The 27,082-nt window shown below is 46.2% G+C and overlaps 1 protein-coding gene across 1 annotated transcript in view; it reads right to left on the bottom strand.

Annotated features, from left to right (window-relative positions):
- Positions 1–27,082, bottom strand: part of LOC138284720 (protein argonaute-3) — a 916,780-nt gene that overhangs the window by 193,288 nt on the left and 696,410 nt on the right. The window contains exon 15 of the mRNA XM_069223834.1: positions 9,742–9,936. Within this exon, the coding sequence (XP_069079935.1) occupies positions 9,742–9,936 (195 nt within the window). The remainder of the gene's footprint in view (positions 1–9,741; positions 9,937–27,082) is intronic.

Here is a 27,082-nt window from a genome sequence, read left to right as displayed (position 1 = left end):
GACACTGGCACCTGTATCCCTCAGGCCTTCTACACTAGTCCCATTAATTAAGAGTTGCTGCCTGTATTTTTGCATATTAGGGGGCCAGGCAGCCAGTGTGACTAAGTTCTCCCCACCCTCAGAAACTAATGTAGCTTCAGTGTGAACCCTGATTTGCTCTGGGCACACTGTTGATCCCACCTGGAGACTGGCTATTCCAGTGCAAACTGGAGTAGAGTTTGAAGTGGAACCTTTCTTGGGACAGGCCTTGTCTCCAGTTTGGTGTCCCTGCTGATTACAGCTACGACACCAGGCCTTTTTGGGATCAAAGTTTTTACCCTTGTACCCAAAATTGGATTGTGAAGAGGCTTTGGCCCCTCCCTCATGAGCAGGTTTTTGGGGCCCTGTAGAAAACTCTTTACTTTTACCCTTGGATGTCTCAACACTCTTCCCCTGGGGAGTCTTTGTGACCCCTTTCTTTTGGTCACCCCCTGTGGAAGTCTTGGTCACCCTAGTCTTGACCCAATGGTCCGCCTTCTTTCCCAATTCTTGGGGAGAAATTGGTCCTAGGTCTACCAGATGTTGAAGCAGTTTATCACTGAAACAATTACTTAACAGGTGTTCTTTCATAAACAGATTGTACAGCCCATCATAATCACTTACACCACTGCCATTAATTCAACCATCCAGTGTTTTGACTGAGAAGTCAACAAAATCAACCCAGGTCTGGCTCGAGGATTTTTTAGCCCCCCTGAACCTAATCCTGTACTCCTCAGTTGAGAATCCAAAGCCCTCAATCAGGGTAGGCTTCATGAGGTCATAGGATTGTGCATCTTTTCCAGAGAGTGTGAGGAGTCTATCCCTACACTTTCCAGTGAACATTTCCCAAAGGAGAGCACCCAAGTGAGACTTGTTTACTTTTCTGGTTGCACAAGCCCTCTCAAAAGCTGTGAACCATTTGGTGATGTCATCACCATCTTCATATTTAGTTACAATCCCTTTAGGGATTTTTAGTATGTCAGGAGAATCTCTGACCCTATTTATATTGCTGCCACCATTGATGGGACCTAAGCCCATCTCTTGTCTTTCCCTTTCTATGGCAAGGATCTGTCTTTCCAAAGCCAATCTTTTGGCCAACCTGGCTAGCAGGAGGTCATCATCATTGAGGCTGTCCTCAATGCTTCCAGAGTTGCTGGACTCTCCTGTGAGAGAAGCAGCATCTCTGACTATCACATGTGGAGTCAGGGTTGGAGAAACCCTGGTCTCTCTATCTAGGGTTGGAGGTGGGAGTTCCCCCAACTCACTAGTGTCCCCCTCTGTGAGGGCATCATCAGAGGGGTTGTTTTAGCAAACTCTGCCAAGAGTTCCTGGAGCTGTACTTTGGTAGGGTTTGAACCAGGCTTTATCTTTTTGATTTTACAGAGAGACCTTAACTCTGACATCCTAAGATGCAGGTAAGGGGTGAGGTTGCGTTCCATCACAATCTCTTCTGTAGTAGACATTATGTTTCTAAAAGTTGGAATACTTTTTAAGAATCTAAAACTATCTCTAGAACTTAATTCAAACTTTTACAAAACTTTTAAACTCTAAAAGAAATGCTAACAGGGAATAACACAAGGCCCTAGCAGGACTTTTAAAATTTTTGAAAAATAGCTCAAATTTCAAAAATCAGTTTCTAATGAAAATTTTTGGAATTTAGTTGTGTGATCAGGTATTGGCTGAGTAGTCCAGCAAATGCAAAGTCTTGTACCCCACCGCTGATCCACCAATGTAGGAAGTTGTCTCTGTATGTACTATTTCAAAGTAAGAAATAGCATGCACAGAGTACAAGGGTTCCCCTTAGAGGTAAGATAGTGGCAAAAAGAGATCATTCTAATGCTCTATTTTGTGGTAGTGTGGTCGAGCAGTAGGCTTATCAGAGGGTAGTGTTAAGCATTTGTTGTACACACACAGGCAATAAATGAGGCACACACACACTCAAAGACAATTCCAGGCCAACAGGTTTTTATATAGAAAAATATATTTTCTTAGTTTATTTTAAGAACCACAGGTTCAAGATTTACAAGTAATATTTCAAATGAAAGGTATTTCACTCAGGTATCTTAGGAACTTTGAATCAACACAATATCATGTACAGTTTTAGCAAAACTGGCAATAAGCTATTTTAAAACTAGACAGTGCAATTGTCAACAGTTCCTGGGGGAAGTAAGTATTGGTTAGTTTTGCAGGTAAGTAAAACACCTACAGGGTTCAAAGTTGGGTCCAAGGTAGCCCACCGTTGGGGGTTCAGGGCAACCCCAAAGTTACCACACCAGCAGCTCAGGGCCGGTCAGGTGCAGAGGTCAAAGTGGTACCCAAAACGCATAGCTTCAATGGAGAAGGGGGTGCCCCGGTTCCAGTCTGCCAGCAGGCAAGTACCAGCGACTTCGGAGGGCAGACCAGGGGGGTTTTGTAGGGCCCTGGGGGGGACACAAGCAGGCACAGAAAGTACACCGTCAGCGGCACAGGGGCGGCCGGGTGAAGAGTGCAAACAGGCGTTGGGTTCGCAATAGGTTTCAATGGGAGACCCAGTGGTCTCTTCAGAGATGCACACAGGCAAGGGGGGGCTCCTCGGGGTAGCCACCACCTGGGCTAGGAAGAGGGCCGCCTGGGGGTCGCTCCTGCACTGGAGTTCGGATCCTTCAGGTCCTGGGGGCTGCGGGTGCAGTGTCCCAGGCGTCGGGTTCTTTGAAGCAGGCAGTCGCGGTCAAGGGGAGCCTCTGGATTCCCTCTGCAGGCGTCGCTGTGGGGGCTCAGGGGGGTCAACTCTGGCTACTTACGGGCTCGCAGTCGCTGGGGAGTCCTCCCTGTAGTGTTGGTTTTCTGCAGGTCGAGCCGGGGGCGTCGGGTGCAGAGTGGAAAGTCTCACGCTTCCGGCGGGAAACGTGTGGTCTTTAAAAGTTGCTTCTTTGTTGCAAAGTTGCAGTCTTTGTGGAACAGGGCCGCTGTCCTCTGGAGTTTCATGGTCCTTTTAGATGCAGGGTAGTCCTCTGAGGCTTAGAGGTCACTGGACCCTGGGGGACGCGTCGCTGTAGCAGTTTCTCTTGAAGTGGGGAGACAGGCCGGTAGGGCTGGGGCCAAAGCAGTTGGTGTCTCCGTCTTCTCTGGAGGGCTTCAGGTCAGCAGTCCTTCTTCGTCTTCAGGTTGCAGGAATCTATCTTCCTAGGTTCTGGGGGGGCCCTAATTACTCAATTTAGGGGTGTGTTTAGGTCTGGGAGGTTAGTAGCCAATGACTACTAGCCCTGAGGGTGGCTAAACCCTCTTTGTGCCTCCTCCCTGAGGGGAGGGGGGCACATCCCTAATCCTATTGGGGGAATCCTCCATCTCCTCCGGCCTTGCCGCCAAAAGTGGGTCCGTGGCCGGAGGGGACGGGCATCTCCACTAGCTGGGATGCCCTGTGGCGCTGTAACAAAGGGGGTGAGCCTTTGAGGCTCACCGCCAGGTGTTACAGTTCCTGCAGGGGGAGGTGAGAAGCACCTCCACCCAGTACAGGCTTTGTTACTAGCCACAGAGTGACAAAGGCACTCTCCCCATGTGGCCAGCAACATGTCTGGTGTGTGGCAGGCTGGTAATACTAATCAGCCCACACTGGAAGTCGGGTATGTTTTCAGGGGGCATCTCAAAATTCCCTCTGGGTGTATTTCCCAATAAAATGTACACTGGCACCAGTGTGCATTTATTGTGCTGAGAAGTTTGATACCAAACTTCCCAGTTTTCAGTGTAGCCATTATGGTGCTATGGAGTTTGTGTTTGACAGACTCCCAGACCATATACTCTTAGGGCTACCCTGCGCTTACAATGTCTAAGGTTTTGTTTAGACACTGTAGGGGCATAGTGCTCATGCACCTATGCCCTCACCTATGGTAAAGTGCACCCTGCCTTAGGGCTGTAAGGCCTGCTAGAGGGGTGACTTATCTATGCCATGGGCAGTGTGAGGTTGGCATGGCACCCTGAGGTGAGTGCCATGTCGACTTAGTTATTGTCTCCCCACCAGCACACACAAGCTGGCAAACAGTGTGTCTGTGCTGAGTAAGGGTTCCCCAGGGTGGCATAAGACATGCTGCAGCCCTCAGAGACCTCCCCTGGCATCAGGGCCCTTGGTACCAGGGGTACCAGTTACAAGGGACTTACCTGGATGCCAGGGTGTGCCAATTGTGGAGACAAAGGTACAGTTTAGGGAAAGAACACTGGTGCTGGGGCCTGGTTAGCAGGCCTCAGCACACTTTCAAATCATAACTTGGCATCAGCAAAGGCAAAAAGTCAGGGGGTAACAATGCCAAGGAGGCATTTCCTTACACTGATGTGCTAAGGCTGCTCCATCAAGAACTACTGTTCTCTGATCCTCACTTCTCCCAGGTAACACTCACCCCCTCCAGGGCCAGAGCTGATGCACTAACCTCTACAGTACTGTCTGGATGAGGCAAGAAAATGGTCTGCCACCCTTCAGTTTGGTGCCCAGTATCCACCACTACAGGTCCTGGGCAGATGTCCTCTGACAATACACACAGTGTTGCAACCATTGAGTGCAAAGGTTCCACTGCAAGTCATGCATGTCCCAACGGGCAATAGGCACCAGCAGTATCCCAATGCCAGGTGATCAAGAAGACTCAGTACCATCAAGGCTTGAATAAGGGCTTGTACCCAAAACATCATGATCATAGCCTCAATGCCCTGGACTCATTGTGGGGACAGAAATGTCGTCAAAGCCAATGTGTTCATGATGGCCCTTATAAAGAGACTTTTCTGCATGGGCCAAAGAGGTGATTTTGGTTTGCTGATTGAGGACCCTAGGGTGGCCAACAACAAAAGTGCTGCCTGCAAGTGGTCCAAAACTAGCGGAGGTGCGCCTGCTTTCAGCAGATAGTCATCGAAGTACATTGAATATGTGCATTCTCAACCTGAAGAGATGGGTTGGCACCACCAACATCACATTCATGAACACTGGGAGGAGGGGCAAATAAAGCAGAGGACAGTGGAATGTTCCAGTCAAACCACAAACCAAAGGCAGTGCCAGTGGGACTGCAGAATTGGCACATCAAAGTATGCGCCCGGCAAGGCCAAGATTGCCATCCAGTATTCAAGATTTAAATGTAACAGGACCTGGGCATGCTACCACATTTTGACCTTGTGCTTCTTGAGGAAAGTTTTATAAGCCTGGAATCTAGCATCAGCAGGAAGGTCATGCCGGTGAATTGTGACTGGAGGCCTGGCAGATTTGTGGAGCCCAGAGGTGCATTATAAGGACCCAGAACTATTTTTTAAAGAGTTTCAGGGTAGCCTCTCCGCAGACTCCATTTTGATACAGAGTTGACGAAGGCCTACGAAACACAGGGTGCTGGATGGCTGAGAATTAGATGTTGAAGGTGGAGTCAGGCCTTTCCATCAGCTACCTGGATCGCTTACTACACAACTTCTCCTGAGAGCAACAGGAAGGCATTAAACCAAGATTTAACTTCTTATGTTGAAGTAGGGACTTTTCTCGCAACATTTCCTGGACTTATCAGAGGGCGGCAAATGGGACTGGGATTATCCTGCAACTTGGATCAGGGACTATCTGCTTCTTTGGTGTTTGGAGATAAAAAACGTAGCTTTTCTTCAGAGGAATCAGGCAGAATTAGTCACAGGACTTGAATCATGTATGGTTCTGAGACACTAAAGACAGACATCGCAGGGGTCCATGACTAACCATTGTTTCCTGCAAGTGTGGCATGCTTTGGTCCTGGTGTTTTTCCATGTGAGATGCTTGCACACTGTCACTGTTAATTTTTTGAAGAAGTTTGTAAAAAATCCCAAAATAATTGAAAGCTCCAGATCAGTATTGAATACTGCAGAAAAACAGGAACTGATGTCAACATGCAGGGATCATGCCTTTATGCTGCGTTGTGTCATCAGGTTTATAGACAGGACAGAGCCATCACAGAGACCAAAGATGCCACCTGCGAGCATTCTAGAAGCATATTGCAGAGTTTTCTGGATCTAGTCTGGGACTTGCAGATATTCAAAAGGTGAGGAAGTTGTGGTTAGAAGAACCTATCAGAAACTCTGTTGTCTGCCTTTGGAAGGTTAATAGATCATGGTCTTTTACATCTTTTAAATTTCCCACAAAACATCTCATCACCATTATAAAGAGGCTGATATCCTGGCAGACAGTCATCACTGTTCAACAACCATCTCCAAGCAATGTTCTGGTAGAAAATGTTCAAATACCACTCCCTGCACTTCGTGCACTATGTCCATGGGCAGAGGACTTACACAGTGTGTTTTACTATGTCTAGGAGCTAACATATATGCTCGTATCAGGAATTAACGTGTAAATTATAAAAATAACCCCCTAGAAGCTTCAGTTTGAAAGAATGGTATGGCGCCCTACAAACGACAGGGATAGGCAACCATACGTCTCCCAAATGCACTGTTCAAGACATCACATACCACAGCTCCACTGACTAGCTTTACAATACGGCTATTGATGCCTCTTCTCTAAGAGAGTAAGCGTTAGGTTCTCATGTGAGAGGCTTGGTAGATGTTTGGAAAAAGTGTACTATTTACGAAACAATCACTGTATGACCATTTAGTTTTTTAATTTTGACCCAGATTGTAGTTAATGAACAGTTGCTGAAATTGCCTGACATCATTAGCTTTGTTAAGCTTTGTTAAGATAGAATCTTTGTGCTCCCTTGGCATCTAATATGAAGAACGCTGTGTCTATTGGTCACAAGTCATGTAAAGTGGTCTGATTTATGTTTACATCATACAGCTTGCAGCAGATGTGTCGCTAAGACCACCCTGTGTCTATGGATAGCAATTTATGGCACTGTATTTCCATTACTCAGGGGCCCAATGTAATCACAATTAGGAAATCGAAGAAACACTGCAATGAAGCCTTGTTGTTCAAGAGATGGACCCTTGAGCTTGGACAATACAATATTTAATTCACAAAGAGAAACTGGTCCCTCCTCAAGGAAAACACTTTGTTGAGCCTTTTTAAAAATCTCTGACTGGATGACTGGAATTGCAAAGAAATAAGGCCCTCATTACAACCCTGGCGGTAAGTGTGAAAGCGGCGGTAATACCGCCAACAGGCTGGTGGTAAAGAAAATGGGATTTGGACTCTGGCAGTTACCGCCATCCAAGACTGCCACTTTAACAAACCGACCCCACCCTCTGGATTACTACCCGGCCTACACCTATGGTTTTCATGCCAAACTTACCACCACGAAAACCATTGCGGTAGGTACTATCAGTGCCAGGGAATCCCTTCACTGGCACTGATAGGGGTCTTCCCCGCCCCTCTCCCCCTTCCCAGAGTCCTCCCCCACACTCGCCCTCCCTTTCCTGTCCCCCTGCACATATACACACCCACATGCGCTCCCATATACACAGATGCACACACACATACCCACCACCACCCACACATGCACACATACATACCCACACACCGCAACACACACCAACATAGCTTGTCACACACATGAATTCACAACACTCACAATCACTCATTCACGCATGCATCCAACGCAACTCACACCCGCATGCACGCATACTACACACACCCACATACACACAACACCCCCATCCCCCTCTCAGGTTGGAGAACCCAACTTACCTGCTTGCAGGGGGTCCTTAGGCTGGAAACAGTCCGCGGCGCTGCTGTGAGCAGCAGCGCCGGCAGCAAAACACCGTCAGGCCGTATCATTGCTCATGATACGGTCGCCGGTGTTTTGCTGGCATGGCGGTGCTGCTGTCAGCACCACCGCCTTACTGCCGTCCGCCGCCATGACCGTCGGCGGAGTTCCGCCAGCATTCTGGCGGAATAACGTTGGCGGTCATGATACGTGTAGACGGCTGGTAGCCACGGCGGTGTATGTTGTCAGCCGTCGCCGTGGCGGTAGGCGGTCAATACCGCCAATGTTGTAATGAGGCCCTAAGTCTGACAAGGTCTTTTCCTGTGTGAGAGAATAAAAACAACGTCAACATGGCAAGGGAGACATGAAGTAAAGATGTAGTGAAATGGAAAAAGGCTAGAAAATGCAAGCAAGTGTTCCAAAATACTCTCTAACGGAGCCTGGAGCGAGGAGGAAAGAACCATGGTAAAATGGCTGTTCTGGTACTTAGCTCTAAGCCGAGCTAGGACCCGCTTCCAGTAGAAATCATTTTTAAAGGGCAGGCACTCTTTGATTGGTGCTGCAGCGTAGCTTTTTTATTTTTCAGTTTAAAAATGATAACATTTGTAATGGGGAAAACGTTTTTAAATAAAAAATAAATTTTAAAATGACAAACGTTTTTCTGAGGTCCAACATAATGAGTGGGATTTATTACAAGATTATAAATCTTGAGTGGATCTCTTGCAGGGCAGATTACTGCAATTCCTTTAGGCATTACTATGAGATAATTCATGATTAAATAATACAGATTCATTTTGGTCGTATACACTTGTAAGTAATATTTGGGTCACCTGCATGGAACTTGTTACATTTTTTGCAAGAACCTAATTAATATAAATTGTGAAATCAAATTTTAAGGACAATTAAATGGAATTTTGTGGATGTTGCTCTCTTTATATGTCTCTCAACAGGGTGGTTAGTGTTAAGTATTCCCATGAGTGGTGCATCACTCTGTCACGTTTGTTACACTGCATGACAATAGTATGACATCCACCTATCGTTACACTGTAAGGGAAGTATATAATTACTATTCCACTTAAAATAACTTCCCTAAATAAAAATGGGTGAACCTAAAAATATTATACATATACACAACTTACAATGTAGTGATAGGTTGATGAAGCGGATGCAACATTATTGTAGGTCAATATTAGTTACCTCAAATCAGTGTGGGTGAGTTGAATAGGCCAGTACTGCAGAAATGAGATGAAACCAATTAATGGACCATTTAAAAATTTAGGTCACAGAGCTGGTTTTAGTGGATGGTGGGAGGTATGGTGTTGCGGTTTGCGGAAGCCCAGTATATCTAAGTGTACTGCCTGCCATTGCCATAATACTAAGGAGCAATTCTAGCATAGTTATAGATAGTTGGCAAACCTGCTGAGATCCCAAGTTGTCTAATGCTATTTTAATGACAGTAGTTTATTTATCTTCAGGTGACAATCAAGACATAGTAGCTGCCAGGTGCAAGGCAGAAGAAGGCAAACTCTTGAAACACTTCAGAATCCGGGGACTGGCCTTTGAATCCTCTGCTGTCTTTAGATTATGAGACGCGTGTTAAGTGGTGAGAAAAATGGCATATTGTCATGAAAAGATACAGGGGGTGCACGTGCAATGGACACAGCTTGCATCCATGACAAATAAAAATGGAGTAACACCGTGCACTCAAGTGCCATAAAAAGAGGGAGCAGAATATACAAGTGAGGCACGGCAAGTGTATGCATTCTGGAGCTGCATACTAAGACATTTGTGCTACAAAATGTTCTAGTCCATCTTGGTTCTGCTAGAATGAATCAAAAGCACAGGAAAACCACTACCAATGCACGTAAACTGCATCTAAACAAACAAACAAACATAAATTCCTTTGGGATGGCAAAAGGCATATACCACTTTCACTGTTGACAGTGTTCAAAAATTTAAAAGCAGAATTACACATCCTTGTTCTTCTCTGTAATGAAGTTGGATAAACTAAATTTCTCACTGAAAGAACTTATTAGCAACGGCTAAATGTCAGCAGAACTCTGTAATTCATTAGAAGATAAAAAGTCCAGGTCACACTAACCTGTCGGAACTGGCCCTCAGAGACACCGTCACGGTAGAAGATAATCCGGGTGGGTTTAAACCGCGTTGATTTGTAGAACTGGATGAGAAGCTCCCGCACCATGGATGACAAATCCTGGATGACTTCCTGCCGGGGCCGCTGTACCCGGACTGTAGCACAGTACCTGCTTGGGTGGGCATCCATGCTCCCTACAACCTAGACCCAGAACGGATCACACTTAAACACTCGCCATTGCTCAATCATGAACCAACCATTATTTTCAAATATTGCTCATGCTCACTCAATTAACAAAGCAGACAAGATCAACTCAATGTTCAGTGGATTTTTTTAAGTTTTATTACCGCAGTACTCAGGTGAAATACAGCACAAACTCGTGTTTCTTAGTAACTGAGAACACAATAACAAGGCTGGATTGCGCTAAGTGTGAAACAAAGTAAACAATCTTTAGGTGTACAGTGGATTAGTTTCTCACCAAATGTAGCAGAAGATTAGGCAGTCCAAAGAAAGTAGCTAGCTTATTGGGACAACATTCTTACAAGGAAAGTAGGTAGCTTATTCCGATAAAATTCTTACAACAGTATTTCGAGTGCATACATTTAGAAGTTAAAGTAAAATGATATGACAAATTAAACACATCATCCACACCTGAAATAATAATTAGGCAAAGAAAAAATGTTTTGAGGTTAAAGAGGGATTTCCTTCCATTGTCAATTAAATTCACCTAGGTGAACTTAAGTGTGTGGTGTCACCGAAGTGGTGGATATTTTTGGGGCAAGAAAGCATTTAGGACAAATATGGTTTTCTTTAAAAAACGATTTTGGAGAAAAAGAATCAAGATAATGGTGTGAAGCAGGCCTGAGTACGATTAAGTTAGAACGCCAATGCTCTTTTTAGGTCCAGACGGTGGAGTCTCTCCTCCTCATGGGAAGGATGTGGGGGGGTGTAGAAAGTAGGCAGGGTGATGGACTGGCCAACATGAAAAGGCGTAACCACTTTTGAAAGGAAGGAAGCTTTAGTACGCCAAACCACTTTGTCAGGGTGCACAGACAAGTACGGAGGCTTGGACGAAAGGGCCTGAAGCTCACTCACCCTGCAAGCAGAGGTGATGGCAACAAGAAAGACAGTTTTGAAGGTGAGGAGCCGTAAGGGACACTTGTTCATAAGCTCAAAGGGAGTACACATTAAATAAGTAAGGACAAGACTGAGGTCCCACTGAGGTATGATAAATGGAGTAGGAGGAAATAAATGGGTGAATATTTTAGGAACCTACTCACAATAGGGGATTTAAAGAGTGAGGGCTGATCAGGTAACCTAAGAAAGGCAGAAATGGCAGATAAATACTGTTTAAGGGTGCCCAAAGCAGAGCCCTGTTGGGCTAAACAATGAACAAAAGAACCTCAGATAGAAGGGCAAAGAGGGGATCAACAGATTTGTTGGTGCACCATGCCACAAATTTATGCCAACAACAGGCATATACAGTTTTGATGGAGGGACGCCTGATTGCCAAGATAACATCACAGACTTAGGGTGGAAGATCAAACATCGTCAACTGTCGCTGCTCAATCTCCAAGCATGAACGCGGAGATTGGACAGGTTCGGGTGGAGAACCGTCCCCTGTTGCTGTGACAGAAGATCTGCCCTAAGAGGCAGTCTGAGTGGAGGATCGATGGCCATGCTCAATAGCTCTGGATACAAGACCCTCCATGCACAGTCCAGTGCCATAAAGATAACTTGGGCCCGGTCGTTCCTGATCTTCTTGAGAACTCTGGGCAGAAGTGGTATAGGCGGAAAGGCAAAAGGAAGCCGAAGTGCTGTCTTGGAAACTTCAACGCCCTAAACAGCTGACCTTGCGCGTTCTCTGCGGAGGCGAACAGATCTAACCAAGCCTCTCCCGACTACTGAAAGAGACCTTGCGCCACTTCCGAATGGAGACGCCATTTGTGATCGGCTGTGCATCAACACCTGAGTTTGTCCGCTCTGACATTGAGAGAACCCCCCAGATGTTGAACCACCAGGGTAATGCCCTGATGATCCAACCATGTCCAGAGATGTAGGGCCTCTTGACAAATGCTCCAGGACCCTACTCCGCCTTGTTTGTTGCAGTACCACATGGCGGTAATATTGTCCATGAACACCTGCACTACTTTCCCTTTGAGAGAGGGAAGAAATGCTTTCAACGCAAGCCTAATCGCCTGAAGCTCCAGAAGATTGATATGGAGCCCAGACTCTGCCGGAGACCGAAGGCTTCTGATCTCTGCCTCTCCCATGTGGCCGCCCCAACCCAGAAGTGACGCATCTGTCACTTTAGAGAGATCTGGTTGGGGAAGGGAGCGGGATCTGCCGTGGATCCAATGCGGATTCAGAAGCCACCACTACAGGTCTTTCGCAGTCCCCTCCAAGATCTGGACCATGTCAGAGAGATTCCCCTGATGCTGCACCGACTAGAACTTCAAGTCCCACTGCAGAGCCCGCATATGCCATCTGGCTTGTGTCACTAGCAGGATGCAGGAGGACTTGAGGCCTAGCAGCCTCAGAGTCAGTCTCACCGAAACCCAGGACAGAGGCTGAAAGATCGGAATCATAGCCTGAATATCTAGGACTCGCTTTTCGGGAGGATGAGCCTGAAACTGCACTGTGTCCAGAACAGCTCCAATGAAAGGCATGTTTATAGTGAACCCAGTGTATGCAGGAGGTTCGCCGTAGCCTGAAGTTGGAAGACGACTTTATGGGGAGAGTCCAACTTCAACAGCCAGTTGTCGAGGTAGGGGAAGACTGATACCCCTAACCTGCACAGATGAGCTGCAACCACCGCCACCTCTTTCGTAATCACCCAAGGGGCGCTGGTAAGGCTGAAGGGGAGCACAGTAAACTGATAGCGCTTGTGACCCACCACAAATCGTAGGTAATGTCTGTGGGCAGGCAGGATGGGGCTGTGAAAATAAGCATCCTGCAAGTCCAACGCTACCATCCAGTCTCCTGGGTCTAAGGAAGACAGAACCTGAGCCGGGGGTGAGCATTTTCAATTTCTCCTTCTTGAGGAAGTAGTTTAGGTCCCGAAGGTCTCGGATAGAATGTAAGCCCTTGTCCTTTTTTGGGACCAGAAAGTAGAGGGAATAACAACCACAGCCTACTTTGGGCACAGAGACCTTATCTAAAGCTCCCTTGGCCAAGAGAGCCGTGACTTCCTGGCGGAGAAGTGCCAAATGATCCTCCGGGAGTTGGCTGAGGGATGGAGGCATGGCTGGTAGGGCAGATTCGAAAGGGAGGGAGTAGCCCTTTCGAACGATCTGCAAAACCCACCTGTCCTTAGTGATGGATTGCCAGTGGGGCAGATGATGGCGAATCCTGCTGCCAACTCGAAGGGAGTGAGGGGACGGACTAGGAGGGCTTGGAGGCTGCAGCAGGGGCAGAGGTGGACTGGGCAGACTTCTGGTTCCCTGTCCCACGCCCATGTGGGATTCCGCGTCCCCAGCCATGCAGCGGCTGTACAGCATGGGTGGCACGATGGCTGGGCGTGGGATGCAACAGAAAGCCCCTTCCATGGCCACTAAAGGGGTGAAACGTGGACTGCAGGGGGCAAGAAGCAGAGGAAAGACCAAGGGACCGAGTTATAGCCCGGGAATACTTGAATCTCTCCAAGGCCGAGTCCGCTTTGTCTCCAAAGAGACGAGAGCCATGAAAGGGCATGTCCATGAGGGACTGTTGGACATCCCCAGAAAAAACAGAAGTACACAACCAGGTGTGGCGTCGCAAGGCCACAGTCGTAGCAACCGATCTGCCCAGAGAGTCGGTCATGTCCAGCCCACATCGGATTGTGAACTTCACCGCATCTCTCCCATCGCTGACAGCTTGGGAAACAAATGCACGGGCCCCCTCTGGTATCTGCGGCAGGACCTGCGCAACCGTTTCCCACAGAGACTGGGTATAGAGACCCAAAAGGCATGCGGTGTTCACAGACTGCAGCGCGAGACTGGAGGAAGAAAACAAATTCTTCCCAAATTGTTCCAGCCTTTCTGATTCCCTATCCAGGGGTGTGGAAGGGAATGCGTCTGAAGAAGAGGAAGCCTGGATGACAAGACTCTCAGGCGTGGGGTGTTGGGACAGGAATTTAGGGTAGTTCGGAGCGGGTCGATGGTGGCTTGCGATAGTCCTATTCTCAGGAGCCACTGTGTTGGGTTTGGACCAAGTACCCAAAAGGACATCGGTAAGGGCTTAATTGAACGGTAAAATGGGCTCAGATGTTGAAACCCCTGGCTTGAGCACCTCTGTCAGGAGGTTGGACCCGACCTCTACAGTAGGAAGCTCAAGGGTAACGACCTCGGCTGCCCTCCTGACCACCATACCATAAGTCGCTCCCTCTGCCGTAGCCACGGTAGGAGGAGACAGCATGCCAGCATCTGGAGAAGGGTCCAGTCCACTGGCGTCGCCCAATACCTGTGCCCAGTCAAAAGATGGGTCATCCTGGTATTCATAAGTGTCCTCCAATCCTTACCCGAATTCGTACCCATAGGAAAAAGGGTCCGAATCTGACCTGGGGTGAATAGGCCCCATTGAAGACAAAGGTGGCGTTGGCCGACGCAGCTTCGACTCCGATAGTGGGCACTACCGACGTCGGGAGTGTCGACAATTCGACCCGGTGCCAGGGAAGGTCTCAATTGTGCGACCGGCGCGGATGCGGATCCGCAAGCGGATCCGGAGGGGACATCGATGGCCGGATCCGAAGCCGCTGGAGCGGGACCCCAAGGCCTCTCAACCAAACTCCTTGGGCACGAAGGCACCGTATAGGGGTCGGTCTGCCCAAAGATGAGGTGCATGGCCTCCTAGAATTCCTTAAGTTGGGTGGGTGGTCGCTCTGGCTCCTGGAAACTCGGGAACCGTGAAGCAGACCCAGACGCAGGCTCCGAGGATGGATGCCTTGAGCGTGGACGCTCCTCCCGCATCATGTCAGCCGAGTGACGGGGTGAAGTCGGAGAGCGAAAAGACCTCTTCGACTTCTTCTTCTTAGCTGCACCCGAAGATTTTGAGGATGACGAATGTGATGGCTCCGCGAATGGTCTCAAGACCTTCCTCTCGATTGAGCCCGGGACCTACGCGGAGTCGGCGCGGGCTGCCATGCGTGTGAGGGACCACTCCCTCAAGGCCTTTGGGTGCATGGCTCGGGATTCAGAGCATGACTTCGGGTCGTGGTCGCGCTCAAGACACCACAAACAAACCTAATGCGGATCCGTCACTGACATCATGCAGTGACAGTCCTCGCACGGCTTGAAACCGGTCTTCGGGGACATCCTCGACGTGCCAAAAGCTCACTAGAAAACTCAACAAAATGGTTGAATTTGGTCAAAAAGAGACCAGGAGAGCTCCGGATCAGTGCGTGGTGCGGAAAGAAAAGAACTGGCGTCACTGCGCTGAGGCGGCGTCTATGTACTTACTCCCGACGTCATCGCGGCCACTACGACGCCAATGACGCCCGCGGAGTTGACCGACGCCACCTACTGATGCGCAAGGGTATTGCTTGAAGAGAAATCTCCGGATCCAGTTTGATGCCTGTGGGAAATTCTAAGGTAAGGAATCTGCAATTAGAAGTCTCTATCAGATATAGGCCCTCATTATGAACATAGCGGTGTGGGCCGCCATGCCGGTGGTGGCAGGAAATCCCGCCAGCCGGCATGGCGGCCCACACTGCCACATAATGAAGACAGAGAGGGACGGCCATAGGCGGCCCACACCCACCGCCAGGCTGCCTCCGTCAGGCAGCCTGGCGGTGGACGGCACCATGATCCGTCAGGGCAGGCTTGATCCCAAATCCACCAGCCTTTCCCCGCCAGGGAAAGGCTGGCGAAAGGGGTGCTCCTGGGCACCCCCAGTGGCCCCTGCACTGCCCATGCACTTGGCATGGGCAATGCAGGGGCCCCTGTGCAGTGCCCCATTGCGCAGGTCACTGCCTGATTTACGGGCAGTGATCTGCGCGACGGGTGCAGCTGCACCCGCCGCACAGAGGCATTGGCGGCGGCTCAATGTCCCGGCCAGGCATTCCTCTGGCCCGGCGGGCAGAAACAATGTTTCTGCCCGCCGGCCCAGAGGAATGTCCATTATACGGCCGGCGAGGTTCTGGGGGAGCTGGCGTCACTAGGAAAACCGTCAGCATGAACACAGTGGTTTCGACTGCCGTGTTCATAATGAGGGCCATAGTCATGTAAGAATGTTTAAAGCAAGAATGAACGTTGTGGGTAAAACTATTTTTAAATGGTTTTGAAAGGTATGTGAGATGCTAAACCGAGCTAAACAAAGTGCTTCAGGGGTGGTTTCTATCATAAAATCAAATGTATTCAAAATATTAGTGATTGTCATGTTGAGAATGCTTAATACATTAACATAAGAGCATTGCGTTAATAAGCACAGTATAGGAAATCTGCTCTTTCTGCTTGGTCATCTCAGATTTTGCGCCTTTTGCTGGCCCCATATTTGTGCTGGCTTTATAATTCTATGCACTTTATTCATGCTAACCAGTGATACTGTTTCTGTGCTTCATCATTAACCATGGTCTAATCGGCATACTTCTCATTGGTCAATTTAATTTGCAAAATAGGTGCTTAGTATATGGTATAAAGTGTACCCAAGGGCCTGGAAGTTAAATGCCACTAGTGGACTGTAGCATCTATTGTGCCATCCACTATAGTGGCAGTGAAACCTGGCTTTAGGCCTAGCACTTTAGCCTGACTGTAATAGTGCAAAACATGCATTGTCACCTGTCAAAATAAACCACTTTTGAAAGGTAAAAACCTTCCTTCTAAATATTATTATGTTACCCCTATGTAGGCCTTGTAGCCTAGAAGCCAGGGTGCATGGTTTTTAAAAGGAGAAGATGTTGAAATTTAGTTTAACTTGACCTTACAGTGACTAGCACCCAAAAGCTATTTTCATTGTTTCAGACCTAGCTCTCCTATGTAGAAAACGAGCGTACATATTAAAATACTAATACTGCACCTGGAAAGAGGGACCAGCTATAAAAGTAATTAAATAACTATTTGTGATAGTTATTATGGGTGCAATTCAGGGGTGAAATTGGATTTTTAATAAATATTAAGAAAGAGTAACTTTTTAGAAAGTTGCTTTTTCCTGCCTGACCTTCCTGGAGGGTAATTTGCATCGGCTCTCTGTATTCTTCCAGCCAGTGAATAGATGTGAAAAAGGTGTGACATTCCTCCCAGGAGCAAATAGGCTGACCTGAACGGGCAGAAATGACTCCTCTGAACTCCACAGATTATGCAAGGTGAGGGCTGAGGGCATACATATTGGCATTACAGTGTCAAACCCTGCTTGACATCTCCATTGAGCCACACGTAACACTTGGGGTATACTTGAAAGCGAGAGAAAAGGATACCAAGATAATTCTTGTGTATCCACTGTCCTGTTGCAGGAGGAGCCTCTTTGTGTCTTACCAGATGTCTGTCTCTAGGTTAGTTGTGGGTATAGTGCCTGCTGCAAACTGGACTTTAGTGCTATATGTGGAAGGACACTAGGATTACCATTGTATGCTCCCCATATACTACATTGAAAATGCCCTGGCACATGGTGTTTTGGGCCTATTTGCAATAAGGCACACAAGAACTAGTGAAAAAGTGGGTAAGGTTGGCCCTGGGAACCTTTATCCCATTGGTTCAGGAGGGGTCAGAAGTCACACCCACCAAGCATAAATGTGGTACTTTCAGGCATCTACTTTTAAACACTTTCTGGACCTGCAGACGATCAGAAGCGGACTACTGCTGTTGTCTGTGACTAGATAAGAGCTCCGAAGGACTGGTCTTCTTCTCCCTTGAACATAAGGCAAATAAGTAGACCCAGGGGTCAGGCTGACTGATGTCCTTTGTGACTACAGGGAGAAAACAAGCTGCAAGATGCCTTTTCCTGGAAGCACCAGTGATAGCTTGAACTTGACCCTACTGCTAGCCTTTGCTTGATACCCTATAAGTCTCTAAGTGCTTCCCCTGGGGGCTTTAGAAGTGTACTCCTATGGTGGATTGGGACTTAAAAGGCTAAGGGCCTGATTACAAGTTTGGCAGTCGGACAAGTCGACCGCCACACTCATGGGGAGGACACCACCGTCATACTGGTGGCATTCTTCCCCAAGCGTATTACAATGTTCCCGCTGGTCACATTGTATTATGCGTCCCTGCGGGGCTGACCAGCGGGAACGGTGCTACGATACTGGCCTTGGCTCCTTTAAGGGAGCTGATGGCAATATCGTAGTACACTAGCACCATCAGAATGCGCACTGTCTGCAGGAACAGTGCTACGATATTGGTCTCAGCTCCTTTAAGGGAGCTGAGACCAAATTCATAGTACACCAGTACCATCGGAACACGCACTGTCTGCAAAGCACAAAGTAGACAGTGCGCATCCCAATGGTGCTGGGCAGGGTGGGCCCTGCACTGTCCATGGCATGGGCAGTGCAGGGGGCCCATGTGGCCCAGGGCACTAGCTTTCAGACAGCCTTTCCATTGTGGAGTCCCCAACATGTAAAGGCTGGCGGAAAGCTAAGTTGTAATCATCCAGGTGGCTCTAAGTTCAGCGCCGCCGTGGCTGAGTACAACTCAGACCACCGTCAGCCCGTCAGGAACCATGTTCCTGGTGGGGACAGTGGTCCCCTGGCAGGTCCACCCGCTAGAGTTGTAATGTGGTGGATGGACTGCCTGGAGTGCGTCAGTTCAACCATCACTGCGCGTCTGGCGGACACTGGGCCACCAGACTTGTAATCAGGCCCTAAGTCCAAAGTTAAAATCTTTGACCAGGACAAACCTGGTTGGTGCACTTGAACCACGCTTCCTCCTGGTCAGCCTCAAATTGCTTCTAGATCCTTGTCTACTGCAACCATTGACTAGCACAGACGCTTTGTGCTTTTTGGGGCTATTTCTACTTAAAACTTTACAAATGTATATCTCTGGTTTCCCTTATTGATTTTTTTTTCATTTTGGTGTCATTTTCCCCCTACATTTTAATCTATTTTTCTAATTTCGTTTGGGATTTTTATTGTTTTGAAGTTTGACTTTTTTACTTTTTTGGTACCACATAAATAAATTACACACTGGCATAGGTTCAATCTGTCTGCTCTGTGCCATAGCAAACGGGGGTACAGCTAAAGTTAATTTATTGACTTTGAGGATTTACCCTAACAATGCTTGTGATTATTCCTTGAGGTGGGTAGTCACCCACCCGGAATAATAATTAAATTTCTTACACGCAGTAAAGGCCATTCCACCTCTCTCGAGGCTGCTTGGTTCCACTGAGTGAGAGGATGGGCAATAATCCCCATCCTAAAGAAGTCTTTGGAAGAGAAAGTGTACACTCAAGAACATGAGCCAGCCTCACTAAGGAGGAGGTGGGTCACAAGTTAATCTATGAAAAACGGCTACCACTGGAAAACGTTATTAACTTACTTAATGTAAGTACCCTTCTTCTCCAGTACTGAATGCTTTATAGAATCACCTGCTTTTGAATTAGAACACTACGCAAGAGGTGTTCCTTGGTAAGGTGGGAGTGTGGTGTTTTCTTGAAGTGTAACAGTTCATCTGAATCACTTGTCTCCATTACATTTGTGCTCTGGACTGACTGGTGTGTGCTCAATTGTTCTCAAAGGTTTGTGGCTCCTCTGAACAAATGCATGGTGTACTCAGAGGCAGCTGCAACATCATTGCCATGTTTCTTCTTGAGTGTACCATTGCCACAGTGTACTTTTGTTAGACATCAAGAAAGACATTTTATACATTCCGCCATCACTCGTGTGAAATAATGTGATGGCAGCTGGGCATGCAGTGCTGTGGAACCAGTTTCACTAAAGTGATCCATTTTCTGCCTTATAGTCTAACTTTAATTGTGATACTGCTTTGGTAGTTGTAATTCAAGTATGTGAATCTGCGAAATATCCAATGTTGAATAAGAAAAAGAGGAAGGATGTCCTCACAACGCTTGCCAGTGGAATGCTGAACATTTGAGGCACATGGTCATTCAAAATATGAAACCTATAAATATTATCTGTAGATGAATCCCTAAGGACAGGCTCGGGACTTGCATCATCTGTGGCTACATAACTGTACTTACATTGTACTTGAATTTACATAGCACTGACTACCCCTGGCGAGGCACTGAAGCGCATTACAGCTAATTACACCCTACCTTGGAACCAACATTAGGGGCCAGTCCAGTAGGTATTATTGTTAGTTGTCAGAATTAGCTTTTTATTCCAAGTTATTATGAAATGCATTTGCTCCAGTTTCTTTGTAGGAGCTTATTTAAAAGAAGTTAGGTGTGAAAATGAGTAGGGGCTATGTCAGTTCTTGTAAATGGATGGTGAATGAGTGGATGGGTTGCACGAGATTGGGTACTTTTATTTTAGGTTGTATGGATATGGTTTTAAATAAGGGGAGGTTAAGGTCCAACAAATGAGGTGTAAGCAAATTTCAGAAATACAACAAAGGCGCTAGGTGTATGATGGAGGTCAAAAGGTGTCAATCACAAAAAGAGGAAACATTTGAAAGTTTTGAGTTACGTTCGGATTTTCATGCAAGGTTTTATAACATTATGGGACTAGACTTTAGGTATAGCATGAAATTAGAGGATGTGAAACTGTAAAACGAATTTGTAGAATAAAAACAGCATTATTTGCACACAAGCTACTGCTATATCAAATTTTTATAGGCATCGGAATCAGGCAAACGGTCTGTCTGATGCTATGATTGATTTCTGAATGGGTGGGGATGTGCCCTGCTTGATATACAGATGTGTACCCTTGCCCTGCGTGCCCAACCAACTGCATGTGTGTCTGGCATCATGGATTATTTTTGGCTGTGAGGTCACACTAATCTAATCTAGTGTGTGCAGAGGCGTAGGACTGTCCTTGACAACGCAAAGTCCAAGACTATCAAGTGACCTTGATGGGCACAACAAGCATGCCGTCAGAGTGGACAAAGGATTACTGTCCCTGTCAATAGCTCAGCACACAAGAAGGCGGCGGTGGGACCTTTTATCTGTGTCTCCAAGAGTGTGGCCTACAGACCCCTCATATGTAAAGTTCAGCTGTTATGTGAAAACCCATAACCTTGCACTGACCTCTTGTGTACATGTATAGTGCATGTGCATGTTTAGTGTTTATGACGTGTAGTAGTAGGACTCTGATTGTGTCCGAGCAGTAAAACTAGTGGAATCCATTTTGGACGCCTTTGGGTTAGCCTGACACAAAATGGAAGATGAGGACAGCTTACTACACAGTGGAAGTGTAGCACCTACATTCATGTGGATGGATTGTGGGGGATTCGGACACTGAATTGAGGAGGATGTAGACAGGGCTACCTTTATAAATTTGATGAAAACTTTGTTTGCAATGGATTGCTAATTAGCTCTTCCTGAGCAGTTAGGAAGACGATGGCGTGAAAGATAGGACTATGGTTTTAGTTGAGCAAGGTGGGTAAGTTTATACGTCAGATCTGCACTTTTGTCTGTCCCTGATTACTACTGGAGAGAGAATGTCAACAGACAGCTACATAAACGTAATGCTTTATTATGACAATATTGTGGGTGGGCCTATTCCAGCAGTGATTTATCTAAGAACTCCCACATTTTGTTGAGTCTGCCACGAAGATATCGGCCTACTATGGTATGGATAGATGCCCATGATGAAGCATGTCATGACAAGTTGTGGGTGAGGCGTCTACTCCAAAATCTCTTTTGATTTTACTTAAGGGAATGACCATCAATTGAGACTTGATTGCATTTGTGTTTTGTGTCTAACTCAGGGATGACGCAACCAGGTTTTCCTACCCTCACTCTCTTACAGTGTGTTGCATGGTCCTATTTTAAGATAGCTCCAGATTACCTACTGTCAAAAGCATCACTCTACACAAAGGCTTTGTCTGAACAGTAGTCTGTGAAGGACACTTGAGAGAGAATCACCTCTAATTATACACAATCCAAACATTTCTTGGTAACGCAGAAAGCATCTTTGCTAAGAAAGATCACTGATGCATGATGTCAGTTACTTGTCAGGGTAATAATACGTACTAGTGGATATAGAAAAGGTATCACACAAGCAAACTTAAGACAAACACCAGCTCCCACCCATACAAAAACATAGTCAGTCATTAAATGGTTGCTCCCCTTGGTGGCCATCGTCTTGATCTCTATTGGTAGCATTGCATTCCCGAACATCGTCATCAACCGCACACACCCAGCAAACTATAGTTTCTTTTGATGGAGATTGCCATCTTCTGGGACAGTGATACTCAAAGAACAGGCCAGGGGCTGCATGCAGCTCTCCAGACTTTTACACGTGGCCCTCTACCCCCTCGACTGAGTAATAATGGCAAGCATTGGTTTATAGGTTAAACACAGGCAGTAACATGGGGGCCCTGCACTGCTTAACTGTAGGAGTACCTTTCACTTTTAAAGACGTATTGCTATATGATAAAGCTACCTCAAAATTTTAAAAGTGTATTTCTTTAAAATGTAGAACCGTTTCACCTTAGTACAAGTACATCAGATTAAATCAGTGCATTGAAGTATTTTTTCAAACATGAATTTAGAAACATTCATGCTTCCACTCACCCTGACAACAATGCCAAGAGTGAACTAAGAGGCAAGTTGGTTGTCATGTGCACTCTCTAGGTGGCCTGGGTTGCTATAATACACGGACACATTAATAGTTTATTAAATCAAACACAGGAGAGAGGTTCGTACAGTACACACCCTGAAGTCATGTATTGTAAGGTCCTTTTATATGTGATAATGAAGAAAAAGAAGGGAAAGTGAAATAAAACTATTGCTTAGGATCCCACAATTTGGTCAAGTGGGGAAGCCGGGATTGATCCCAGGTTTTCGGGTTTCACAGTGGACAATTCAGCCATTCCACGTACATACTTTGCTTCCCTTAACCCTTCTCCACCATCCTGCTGGCATCAATGTGGCCCTTGGTCACACAACTGACAAAATGGTTTGGCCCTTGGGAAAATTGCAAGTATGCAAGTACCATGTTCTAGAAGTTTAAGCTTTAGTAGTAGATCAGATCTTCTGAATTTGCTTGTCTACATAACATTTTTGACATTGTCTAATGTCTAGAGTATGAATGAAGAGGCCTTTCTGCTGCAGTGTTGTGACCTTTGAAGAACGTTTTAAGGATTATAGTCTCATTTAAACGAAAGTACAATTGTACTTTAGGTGTAAAGCTTGTATTAATCCTTAAAATGACTCTACTGTCACAGAATTGTAGGTAAAGCTTTTTCTCTCTCACGCTCTCTATTAAAGGCTTCAATTTCATTTACTCTTCTCACAGAGGTTAAAGATGGTAGAAGTGTCAGTTTCCATCATAAAGGCCCTCATTATGAACTTGGCGGTCTCGACCGCAATGCCGGTGGCAGCGGAAATTACCGCCACCGGCATTGGGGTCTCAACCGCCACATATTGAAGGCAGTGGGGACCGCCACAGGTGGCCTTCCACCACTGCCAGGCTACCGCCGACAGGCAGCCTGACGATGGCGGAATTCTTCATCCGACAGAGCAACGCTGCAAGCAGCGCTGGCCTGCAGATAAAGAATCCTTGTTCCGCCAGCCATTCCCTGTCGGGTTCACCCACCAGGGAAAGGCTGGCAGAAGGGGTGCTCCGGGGCCCCCGTGCAGTGCCCCATCGGGCAGGTCACTGCCCGATTTACAGGCAGTGATCTGCGTGACGGGTGCTGCTGCACCCGCCGCACATCGGCATTGACGACGGCTCCATGTGGAGCCGTCGGCAATGTCCTGGCCCAGCATTCTGCTGGGAAGGCTGGCGGAAACACTTCTCAAGGGGGCTAGCGGGCTGTGATAAGACCGCCAGCATGAACACGGCATGGATTCCCACCGTGTTCAGAATGACCCCCAAAATGTTTATGTCAGTTTTATCTATTGGTTCAAACTGATTTTTTGTAAGTTAAGAAACCACTGTATTAACTTCTCAATGACTTGGTGGTTAATTGACTGGCTGTAAAACTCTGAAAAGTCCTTTAAAGAATTTGGTTACAATCCTGATTGACCAAAGAGAAAGTTGATATTGTCTCCTCCTGTACCATGAGAAAGCTGCCAAGTGGAATTTCACTGATGCATGAGGAAGACCCGAATACAGAAAAGTGGCTGTGTAGGTCTTATTTGTGAAAATGCCTCTAGCTTTTGCCAGAGTTTCTTTACCACCATTTGGAATTTCTAAGTGGTAAAACATTGTGTACAGTAACCATGCGGATAAGCCTAGACACACTGAGTTTAGATGGAGGACTTTGCCATTGTTTTTGAGAAAGAAGATTCAGAAGAGGTGTTAATTGTGTGCACAGTTGTTTTGATAGGAGAAGAAGCTCTGTGAACAATACCATCTTGGCCATCAAAGGGCTATTAGTATTATCCATCAGGGTTCATCCTTTATTTGGCATAGGACTTTGTGATTAGAGGAAGTGGTGGAAAAGTGTAAACAAAATACGCTTACCCGGCCATCGAAAACACATTCCCCCATGATCATGGTAGAGTTGCGCTGGAATAGTAATAGCATTATCTGTCTGATCAGTCACAAACTGGTCAAAGTTCAGTTTTCCCCAGAGTTTGAAGATGTTGTTCAACTTGATCCGATGTAGTTTTCAACTCACGGCACTGTCTGCATTTTGTGCTTAGGGCATCCAACTATGCATTGTTTACGGCCAGTTCATGTTTGGCTGTCAATTCAAAGTAGCGTATGAAGGACCCCTGGTGATTGCCCTAGGAGCTAATGAAGATATCAAGGAGATACACACATCCACTGGGGAACTAAAGCCATTCTATTACCTGGATGACATCCTCTTGACCTTGTCTCACCCCTTGAAACCTGTAATCTCCCTGATCATCCAGCTTGGTGCTTGGCTACAGACTGGACCAAATGCCACGTGTTGCCCTTAGCACCATCCACCACAAAGCTCTATTTCGAACATCTCCCTTTTCAATAACTCCACAAAAACCTAACATATCTGGGGCTCAACATTAAGTGAGGGTTACAGGATATGATCAATGATAATATTACCGCACTCATTGAGAAGATGAAGCTGGACTTCCATAAATGGACATAGTCAAATCTCTCAATATAGGGGAGAGCCCAAGTCATCAAAATAAACTTTGCACCCAAATTCACCTAGCTTTTGGCATGATACCCTTACCCATCTCACAATCTATTTTCAAAGATATCACACACTATTTCTCAATTCATGTGTGGACAGATAAACCTAGACTACGAGGTTCCAAACTGCATGCCATCACAGACAAAGAGGGGCTGTGTCTGCCACATATGGAGAGCTACTGGATGGCGCCACAATTGGCACATTCCATAAATATGACACCCTCTCATAGGACATTCATCCACTGGGTGATAATCGAAAGAAACATTTTAGGTGCTGGCAGGGACCTTGTCATTTATTACACTGCACAGCCTCCGGTTACATCCAGTTCCAACCCTATCATATATTTGTCCAGGTGGGCTTGGCAGAGGGCTAACAATCTGATGATAGTTCCCATTCGGTTGCATTCCAAGGTGCTGTTATGACATACTGTGGATGTCACGACAGGGGAAGCAGAAATCAGTAGGTCTCTTTGGAAAACAAATAGGATTAGATATAAACCGCACTGATTAATCATTATTTCTCTATCTAAAACGCATCCATGTTATATACCTGGTAGAACACACAACTAATTGTATTGTATTGTATTGTATTGTAATCGTATTTATATAACGCTTACTACCCCTGACGAGGCGTCGAAGCGCTTTTCGATGAGTAGCACGCTACTCTGGAACCCAACAAGAATTAGTGATGGATTAGTATCGTTAAATAATGAGTACAGTTTTAGTATTATTATGAGTTAATTTGAGCCGCGGATATGAGAGTTTGTTAATTAGATTGAATGGAGTAATGGAGGGGTGGAAGAGGAAAGAAATCCAGAAATGTTAATTGGGAGTATATCCTTCATTTACTCAACCCAAAGGTTCGGGATGAGTAAAGGGGGGCGGAGGGGGAAGAGTATGTGGAAGGGTTAGAGAGAGCATAGTAGCAGGGTGAGATAAATGCAGGAGAATTTAGTAGGGTTGTGTGGGAGGTCACAGTAGTAGAGTGAGGTTGGTGAGTTAGATGTGGAAGAGGAGGGAAGAGCTTAGGCAGAGATATTTAGGAGATGAAAGTGGTAGAAGGGATTTGGGATGAGTCAGAGTGAGAATGGAGGATAGGTTGATAGAGACATGACATAAGAGTGATGAGTAGATAAGTGTGATAAGATGAGAGCAGGAATTCATAGATATCTAGTATAACAACCCACACAGGAGCCATGCAATGATCTACGAACATGCTAAGCACAGAAACAACATATACACATATACACATACATATATATATATATATATATATATATATATATATATATATATACACACACACACATATACATGAATACACACACATATGCACATACAATACATAATTAAAACCATGGGTAAAAAATACTTAGTCAAACAGGTTTAAAGAGTGTGTGTGTATTTTATTGTTATGACATAGTAGCAATACATATTTTCTAAAGAAACTATAAATAAATAGAAATATACATATAATCTGAAAAAATATTTATCAACATAGGCATATGCAGTTCATAGTTGTTTGAATGAGGTGGTTATGAAGGAAAGAGCCAACTCTTGAGTAGTTTTCTGAAGACAAGAAAGTTATCTGTGGCTCTTATAGTTGGGGCTAATGAATTCCATAGTTTGGCTGCTTGGACGGAGAAAGATGTACCACCTATAGTCTTTTTCTTGTATGGTGATGTTCTAAGGCGGGGTGCCAATCTTGAGCGGAGGGTTCTTTGTTGGATGTATTTGGTAATTTTCTTTCTGATAAAAAGCGGTCCTGTTCCATGTATAGCTTTGTGGGTGATACAAAGCAGCTTGAAAGTGCATCTTCTGGCAACGGGTAACCAGTGTAGTGCTCTCAAGGCAGGGGAGATGTGGGCTTGCGGCTTTATATGTAATAGTAGCCTGGCTGCAGAATTCTGGATACGTTGTAGTTTTTTCATAACAGATAGAGATGATCCATGGTAGAGGCTATTGGCATAATCCAGTTTGGATAGTACAAGCGAGATAGTAGCTTGCACCTTGTGTGGAAATCCGAGGTGGGGGAAGATGCGTCGTAAAGTCTTTAAGCTGATGAAGCTTGTGCGTGCTAATTTGTCTACTTGGGCATTCATAGTTAACTTGGAATCCATGGTGATTCCTAGGTTTTTTATTTCCTTGGATAACTGAGGAGGTGGTCCGAGTTCGTCAGGCCAGACGCACAGA

Source organism: Pleurodeles waltl, chromosome 3_1 (assembly GCF_031143425.1).
Source record: "Pleurodeles waltl isolate 20211129_DDA chromosome 3_1, aPleWal1.hap1.20221129, whole genome shotgun sequence".
NCBI lineage: Eukaryota > Metazoa > Chordata > Amphibia > Caudata > Salamandridae > Pleurodeles > Pleurodeles waltl.
Note: the sequence above shows the minus strand (reverse complement) of the source record. Positions and strands in the feature narration are given on the sequence as shown.